Source organism: Thermobia domestica, chromosome 8 (assembly GCF_964235325.1).
Source record: "Thermobia domestica chromosome 8, izTheDome1.hap1.1, whole genome shotgun sequence".
In the NCBI taxonomy this organism is placed as follows: Eukaryota; Metazoa; Arthropoda; class Insecta; order Zygentoma; family Lepismatidae; genus Thermobia; species Thermobia domestica.
In genome coordinates, this window is record NC_137461.1 from 290,423,262 (window position 1) to 290,433,074 (window position 9,813).

At 36.1% G+C, this 9,813-nt stretch overlaps 1 protein-coding gene across 1 annotated transcript; it reads right to left on the reverse strand.

Moving 5' to 3' along the window:
- Positions 1–6,517: 6,517 nt before the first annotated feature.
- LOC145692604 (zinc finger MYM-type protein 1-like) lies at positions 6,518–8,683 on the reverse strand. The gene has a single exon (XM_081767926.1). It carries the CDS (start codon positions 8,681–8,683, stop codon positions 6,518–6,520), a length of 2,166 nt encoding a protein of 721 aa, XP_081624052.1.
- Between the last annotated feature and the right edge of the window lie 1,130 nt (positions 8,684–9,813).

Genomic DNA, 9,813 nt, shown 5'->3' on the forward strand with positions numbered 1-9,813 from the left:
AATTTTTTTGTTTAAAATTTTTTCGTTTGAAATTTTTCGTTTCCAAAAATTTTTTTTCTGTTTAAAAATTTTTGTTTCGAAATTTTTGTTTGAAAACTTTGTTTCAAAATTTTGTTTAAAATTTTCGTTTGAAATTTTTTGTTTGTAAATTTTTGTTTCAATTTTTTTTGTTTAAAATTTTTTCGTTTGAAATTTTTCGTTTCCAAAATTTTGTTTGAATTTTTCGTTTCCAAATTTTTTCGTATCAAAATTTTGTTTCAAAGTTTGGTTTGACATTTTTAAAAGTTTGTGCACTCATTAGTAAAGAACCGGAACTGTTTAGAACTAAAACCTCTGGCAACATTGTTGTGCAATAATACACGTCAGAACATGATGCAACGTCATCAGTTTTGCATCATATATAAGTATCGTTCGAGTTAGTATTCATGATAACATCATCATGGCTACTTGTCTGCAGTTTCTAAACACACGTGATGTGATGAAATCATTTACCAAGATTACTAATTTACAACAGAATGTACCTTATAGAATCTTAGCTAGCCAAACGATCCCTACAAAGTTTGGATTAAGAATCGTAGTGAAGCTTGAAAATGATAAGAATATAATTTTACCAGCAAGATATTTTCCCATGGAAGCATCAAAACAAGAAGAACTGCTGCGTTTCTTAAATACTGGATCTGTATCTTTATGATACAAAGGATTCTTGGGTCGAAGTCATCAATTTGAATTCAGTACATAGCCAGATACGTCAGAAATTGTGATGAAATCATGAATTCAAACGTCAGCACATCAGACATAGTTGTATGAATTTGGTTGGTCAGCATGACGTCAGCAACTGTGATGAAACCATGAATTCAAACATCAGCACATTCCTTTCCAATGACGTCAGCCGTAGTTCTATAAATCAACCAATACACTGTCATCCCACGAAATCATTTGAGCAAGTGCTTTTCAGGAGGAAAGATGTGTACTTCTAACGATAAAGAGTTCATCTTCGCAAGCTATTATCCAATAAATATATTTCAAACAAAACATGTGATGATTGGTATCAGTGCTAGAACATTTGAACCAGTAATTCGATTGGGCAAAGCAGAACAATTTGGTGTACAACTGACCTGTGAAGAATGGCAAATATTATGTTCACGAATCGACCAAATGAACGATTATTTTCATGATGAGCTAAATGTGACCATAGTCAAATCATTAGGCTCAAATCATGAAGTGGTGCTGCGTACAGTCCTCGAAGAGAAGATGGTGCTGTTACGTAAAAAGAGTACATTCCATGTCCCTCGCAACATGGTGTATCTAACGGAAACAGAATGGAACAAATTCATCAGCGTATTTCAGTGTGTGAAACATGCAGTGGAAGTGTGCAACAAAACAAGTATATTCCTGAAAAAGTACTATTTTGAAAAATGTGTTATGCATATTGTACAACATGTATCTAGATATTGTGATGGTTGTCAACATCGTTCGTGGGTGCATAACTGTATTGATAAACAGTTTATTTGTGATCAAATGGACATTGAGTTTCCACCAATTGATATCGCAATAGACCTTAAAAGACTTCAATTGGAATTAAAATTATACGCTAAAGACAAACTAGTGCAAGAAGTTCAAAATACATTGTATCGACAATATCCAGAACCACTATCTGATATGGATGTATGTGGAGTGTAATAAAATGATCCATTTCAATGAATTGTGTTTTTTCATTTCAAGTAAAACCCCATATTCTGATGTGTACTATTGCACCACAATGTTGCCAGAGGTTTTAGTTCTAAACAGTTCCGGTTCTTTACTAATGAGTGCACAAACTTTTAAAAATGTCAAACCAAACTTTGAAACAAAATTTTTGAAACGAAAAAATTTGGAAACGAAAAATTCAAACAAAATTTTAAAACGAAAAAAAATTTTCAAACTTTTGAAAAAAAATTCGAAACAAAAAATTTTAAACAAAAAAATTTGGAAACGAAAAATTTCAAAACAAAAATTTCGAACAAAAAATTTTCAAACAAAATTTTGCAACAAAAAATTAAAAATTTTCAAACAAAAAAAATTTCAAACAAAAAATTTTGAAACAAATTTCAAACAAAATTCTGAAACAAAAAAATTCAAACACAAATTTGAAACAAGAGTTTTCAAAAAAAAATTTCAAACAAAAAATTTTCGAACTAAAAAAATTTCACGGTTAACCGTCAAACTTTATCTGGTTTTTAACTATTCGATTAACAAATAAACGGTTTTGATCATATTTATCAGTGAGTGCAAAATGTTGAACGAAACCAAGATTTTTAAATGTTAAACAAAACTGGATGCAGCAAAGATTTGAAACTCATCAACCAATCAGATTGCACGAAAGATAGTGATCAGCCAATCAAATTGCATCAACAATAACTTTGCCAGTGTTGTAGCATGTATTCCCTTAAGACTATGAGTCATAAGTTTCAATAAGGTTAGCTATGTATCCCTGTACACTACCTCATCAAGGTCAATCACGTGGTACATCGTATTGCTTACGTTTATATTTGGCTGGAATAATCGAAACCAATGACGCATTCTCAAATTATCCTACAAAGTTTAAATGTACCAATGTCCTGGACTCCTAATCCCATCATAGGTCAATAACTGATCACGTGATCATAATGATTTACCCAATGAATGAGATACTATCCAATTATCAATTATTGATATGACAATAAGAAATGTACCCCTCCCAAAATTAAAGATTGGTACACAAATACACCTGTGTCTTATGAAAAAGTAATAAATCCTGTAGTTATTCAATAATAAAGCCGGTCAATAACCTTTAAATTTTGAATATTTGGCCATAAGAGGAACACCAATGGGTCCTAGAAAAGGTTTACCGAATTTTGTTATTTGATAATTCCCAAATTTAAAAGGGCACATAAACATATGAAGGTAATAAACCATATAACATGTTAAATCCTTATCAAAGGGGTCAATAACCTCCGAAATTTAATTTTTGATAGTTCTTTACCCATAAAAGGGAACGGGGTGGACCACCCCAAATTTATTATAATACATATTAGGATCCTGTACTATAATACCCAGTGTTTAAATTGGTCAATTTCCAAAATTTAAGGGGTGGGCCAAGGTACACATCCCAAATTTTTTCAAGGGGTGCATCAATGTACCCATGTCTTATGATAGGAAATGAACCCATATACATGACCATATAACCATATAGGGTAATAAAACCTCATCAAAGGGGAGAAATTGGGCAAAAACAAAACACGTGGTATAACGTATTGCTTACGTTTATATTTTGGCAATTTTGTACCCCTAGAAGGGAACGAGGTGGACCACCCAAATTTATCATAATACATATTAGGATCCTGTACTATAATACCCAGTGTTTAAATTGGTCAATTTCCAAAATTTAAGGGGTGGGCCAAGGTACACATCCCAAATTTTTCAAGGGGTGCATTAATATACCCATGTCTTATGATAGGAAATGAAAACATATACATGACCATATAACCATATAGGGTAATAAAACCTCATCAAAGGGGAGAAATTGGGCAAAAACAAAACACGTGGTATAACGTATTGCTTACGTTTATATTTTGGCATTTTTTTACACCTAGAAGGGAACGAGGTGGACCACCCAAATTTATCATAATACATATTAGGATCCTGTGCTATAATACCCAATGTTTAAATTGGTCAATTTCCAAAATTTAAGGGGTGGGCCAAGGTACCCCTCCCAAATTTTTCAAGGGGTGCATTAATATACCCATGTCTTGTGAAAGGTAATGGACCCCTGTATACGTTCCAATGGGATAACTTAGGTCAAAACCAAACACGTGGTACAACGTATTGCTTACGTTTATATTTTGGCAATTTTGTACCCCTAAAAGGAAACGAGGTGGACCACCCAAATTTATTATAATACATGTTAGGGTCCAGTACTATAATACCACATATATAAAATGAGCAATTTCTAAAATTTAAGGGGTGGGCCAAAGTACCCCTCCCAAATTTTTAAAGGAGTGCACAAATGTACCTATGTCTTATGATAGGGAATAGACCCCTATACATAACCATATAAGGTAATAGAACCTCATCCAAAGAAATAAATTAGGTCAAAACCAAACACGTGGTACTACGTATTGCTTACGTTTATATTTTGGCAATTTGGTACCCCCTAAGGGAACGAGGTGGACCATCCAAATTTATCATAATACATATTAGGATCCTATACTATAATTCCAAATGTTTAAATTGGGCAATTTCCAAAATTTAAGGGGTGGGCCAAAGTACCCCTCCCAAATTTTTAAAGAGGTGCACAAATATACCCATATCTTATGAAAAGGTAATGGACCCCTATACATGACCATATAACTATATAGGATAATAACACCTCATCAAAGGGAATAAAATCGACCAAAAACCAAACACGTGCTACTACGTATTGCTTACGTTTATATTTTGGCAATTTTGTACCCCTAAAAGGGAACGAGGTGGACCACCCAAATTTATCATAATAGATATTAGGGTCCTGTACTATAATACCCAATGTTTAAATTGGTCAATTTCCAAAATTTAAGGGGTGGGCCAAGGTACCCCTCCCAAATTTTTAAAGAGGTGCACAAATGTACCTATGTCTTATGATAGGGAATAGACCCCTATACATAACCATATAACCATATAAGGTAATAGGACCTCATCCAAGGAAATAAATTGGGCCAAAAGAACAAACACGTGGTACAACGTATTGCTTACGTTTATATTTTTGGCAATTTTGTACCCCTAAAAGGGAACGAGGTGGACCACCCAAATTTATCATAATACATATTAGGGTCCTGTACTATAATACCCAATGTTTAAATTGGGCAATTTCCAAAATTTAAGGGGTGGGCCAAGGTACCCCTCCCAAATTTTTCAAGGGGTGCATTAATATACCCATGTCTTATGAAAGGGAATGGACCCCTGTATACGCCCATATAACCATATAGGGTAATAACACCTCATCCAAGGGGATAAATTAGGTCAAAAACCCCCGAAATTTGAATTTTTGGCAATTTTTTACCCATGAAAGGGAACGACATAGACACCCAATACTGATAGAGGTACATACTGTGATCCTAGGCTACCATACCAAATTTTTAGATTTGGCAATTTCCAAAATTTAAGGGGGGTGGTCCTATGTACCCCTGCCAAAATTTAGGGGGTGGGCCATGGTACCCCTGCCAAAATTTAGAGGGCTTGGTTCTAGGTACCCCTAGATCATTGACCCCGGCCAGGGACCATGGGTCCTGAGGCAGGGACCCAGGGGCCAAAAAGTGTCCTAAAGTGACGCGATTAGTACTGTTATTAAGGTTTAAAGTCCAACGCAGCAGATGCGTCCTTTGGCGTTTAAAGGTTAACTTACGATCATTGTATTCCCAAACAAGAATTCAGAGTAGAAATAATCGAAAACTATACAGAAAATAATTAAAGGTCAGTAATGTGAAACATACTGTATAATGCATTATGTACTGTATATCAGATGACCAGCTTGCTATTTAAAAATATCCCCATACTCCCATCTATTTTACATTTATAGATCCGTATTTCCAATGTGTGAATTAAAGAACATTTTACAAGAGGAATAAACTGAACATTTGAAAATTATCATGGGGAAATTCAAAATTTATATAAGACATCCAGCTTAACAGAGAGGAATTTCTCCATCGTTCCCCTAGTAATTTGCACACTGCGTATTTCAGAATCTTTTCACTACATATTAAATGCATTTTTTTTTCAAAGACAAATTTGGAGAAAAAGTAACTCTAAGAGTTTGTATAAATTGAATTACATTGAAAACTGAATAAACAATGATATGTAATTGTTTGAAGTAAGATATAAAGCATTCATATGAAGGAATTAATACAGAAATACAATAGATGAATAAGCTATACTGTAGTTACAATTTGGACAATCTGTACTCCTCTATAATTCTGTACTGTGTGTGTAAAAGTTTAAAATTTTAGTTAAATGATCAAAGCCAATAACAAATAATGAATGTATAGCTGATTCATCAATTTATTTTTCTTGTGAATAAAACAATAGGGAGGGAGACAACAGTGGCTCAGTGTTAGAGCGTTCACGCTGGTTCGATCCCAGCTCACGCCCAGGGGCGAAATTTGGGGAGGGCAGGGAGGGGCAATTGCCCTCCCCCTAAGTTTGAGATTTATATAGATTTTATCAATGGACTAGTAGTAATCAGTGAAAAACGCGAAATTTTACATATATCAAGAGGTCTTGCCCCCCCCCAAAGCAAAATCTAAAATGATGGTACTGTTCACGCCAAGTGAAGTTTGTGGTGGACAAACACCGTGTGCGTGGTTTTCTCGGGTTCTCCAGTTTCCTTCCACTTTCTTCATTCCACTAGCTCATTCATTTATTCTCATCATCACCGTCCCCTTTAGCCTATTCACCATAACCGTGGCCCGTAAAACTCAAAGATTAAAAAAAAAGAAAGAAAAGAAAATGCGTCTACTTACTTGACTTAAAAAAGCTGCAATCGCCTATTCTTCATTGCGTTGAACTTCTGCAGAACTTTCATGATGTCTATGTTTTCAGTTCGTTTCTTTTCAAACGCAAGAAACACCAGGTTGGCCAATCGTTTCTGACTCATGGAAAGTCTTTCTGGGCTATTTATGCGGGTCAACACAGAAAACGAAGATTCACATAACGCGGTACTGCCTGCAAATGTTCGGATAGAAGCAAGTAGAGCATAAGTATCTTCATAAGCCATTTTAACCTTATATATTTCACTGAAGGCGTCAGAAGAATTACATTTGCTAACATACGCCTTTGCAACAGCAAGTTCTTCTTTAGACGGTATGGTAATTCCTAATGAAGATAAGTAGTCTGTTTTCGGAAGCTCGAGATTTTCTGCTGAAGTAACTGCGTCCAACAAAGCATTGTTACTGTGGAAGCGTCTGTTAATTTCTATAAGAACTAAATCAGTCGACTCGTAGAACACCTGTCGCAAACACTCAACTTCTGTATTCCCTACACCAGTTGTTTCTGCTACAACAAAATCCTGTAGTGACGTACTTATTTTTCTTTTCCTTGAAGGGCGTTGACAAGCTTCTTCAATGTGGGTATCTTCTATCATGCGATTTGCTTCACCTACAATATCTCGAAACGTTTCATCATTTCGAATATTGTTCAATGTTTCCACAGCAGCATCAACCAGATTTCGTGCGGTACTTAAACTTGCTTCATGCGACTGGAGAATTTTATCAACAGGATGAAGAATTTCAAGTATTTTTTCCATCAATAATAAACAAAATCGGAACTGCAATTTCCCAACAGTCAGAATAAGTCCAGTACTTTCTACTAATTCATCCCCATTAAAATTCCCGTTCTTAACCAACTTTAGCACCTCCAATATTTCCATATAATTGTCGCGAATTATTTGTATTACCCGTAAATGTCCTGACCAACGGTGTTCTAAAAGACGAGCAAGATTCCGACCTTCATACAAAGTAGCAATTTTACTTCTTTTAAGGAAAGTATAAAGCATGACACACTGATCAAAATGTTGTTTGACAAGAGGAATATCGTTCACACATTTAATTACTACTAAATGCAATCTGTGATTGAAACAATGTATGTAAGGAAAATCACGTCCTAGTCGTTGCTGTATTATTGCTTGCACTCCACCCTTCTTCCCGCTCATCACAGAAGCCCCATCGTAACACTGGCTCAACAGTCTTGTGCAATCTAAACCATAGTCCCGAAGAACATTAAGTGTGAGATCGGCAAAGGAATCGGCACTAAGAGATGGCAGAGTTTCTATGCTTAAAATAGACTCACGAACTTTTCCGTCCTTCACATATCGAATACCGATAGCCACATTTTCTCGATTGTTTTTGTCACGTGTTCCATCCTCCAATAGAGTGAACCATGGCACATCTGCACTGTTAATGTCATCAACAATATTTTCTCGAACAGTATCTGTCATCACTTGAATTATATCATTCTGGATTTCCGGAGATAAATAGGAAGCATTTTGAGGAATTTGTTTGTAACAATCGGCCAGTTTCTCGTCCTTTCTTAATGTATATTCAAACATATTTCGGAAGAGGCTCTGTTCCTCGTGTTCTTCAACATTATAAGTCCCTCTCATTCGTAATTCATTCACAGCTAGGAACTGAATAATTTCCGCGATGCTCTTTACATAATACTGATTTTTTTCAAGTACATTTTGATTTACTAAAAGTGACACTGGTTTCCCTACAGCTGTGCGCTTTTGTTTCTCTGCCCACATATTCATTGCAACGATATGTGTGGTTGTTGCGGCATGTTTTATTAAACCTGCTTTTGATTTGTCAAGAGCGGCCTTCCAGTTACTAAAACCTTTAGATGTAAAAGCTACTTCTTTACATCCATAAGGTTGAAACTGTCTGCATGCGTAACAAAACGCAGCATCCCGGGATTGCGAATATTCCAACCACGTAAATCTCTGAAACCATTCCGTTTGAAAGCATCGTCCGTCTTTATTCCGAGGATAAGATTCCAGTTTTATTTGTTTAATATTTTCCCCCGGTTTTGAAATATCTTGTGGTATAGTACTGATATTCTTGTTTTTGTCATTCGCTGATGATGGAACGGAAACAACGGGGTCACTAGTGACTTTCGTACATATTATAAATTTATCCATTTTTACACTGAAATCTTAATTAAAAAAAAAAAAAACTCACTGTGCTTGCAGAAAGAACGCAAAACACATCACGATGCGCACGCAATCAGTTAAAACAGACGCTTAATTACTATAAAAGTCATTAGTCATTAATGCACTGAAAACTCAAACAGCTTCCACCAAGACACAAACTTATGCGTATCTCCGAGCGGCACTAAAGCACAAACACCCACCACTGCGGAACATTGACTTCTCTAACGCACGCACACGAACTACGCGTATGAACAAATGTTATCTATTGATGTCGAAGAAAATCTGATGGCTACCGACTGGCACCAAGAGAGGCAGTAGAAGGGGCAATAAAACAGCCACTCCGCCTACTATACTGACCCTACATACGCCGATGTTGTACGCCGATGAAAATTGGCGAGGTGGAGAAAAAGACAAAACACTTCCTCTCATTCTCTTTTCGTTTGGTGGCTTCCCCCCCCAAACTCATTTTACAACAGCAACTCTCCATCCCTAACCTTCCTCCTTGAATTCGAAGATGACTTATTTATGGCACAAGCCACCAGGCCTGACAACGGCGTTCTTTGTATACCAACTGCAATTGGGTTGAAACAGAATAAGAAGACAAAACCATCTGGTTTATTCTGGTTTATTTTTATAAAAATACTGAAGGAGTGTAGTTGGCAAAATAAATGAAATGTTGCTTCCGACAAAGTATTTCTCATAACTTTAGTTTGTGGCCAAAGTCTGAATACGATAAAACAAAAACAATATTTCCATGCATTGCTCGTTTCTTTATATAGAAGCATTTAAAACACTGGTGGAAGTTTTAGGGGGAGCTGAAGGTAGCCACAGGGGGGCTCAGCCCCCCTCGCCCCCTCCTAGCTACGGGCCTGGTTTACAATAACTGAACTCAACACAGAGTTTCTAGAAGTGCCTGTGAGAACAGTGGATCAAATTATGATTGGCAAGCTGGGTTATCAGAAACCCAGGGTGTGCGACGTGGGTGCTAAAAATGCAGACACACACTCACAAATAGCGAAAAATGTCAACTATTGCACGTGAATTTTTGGCCCTCGCAGAAGGATGGGGCTCTTTTTTCCAGTGACGGGGGATGAAATCTACATATCGTACAAGTCTTG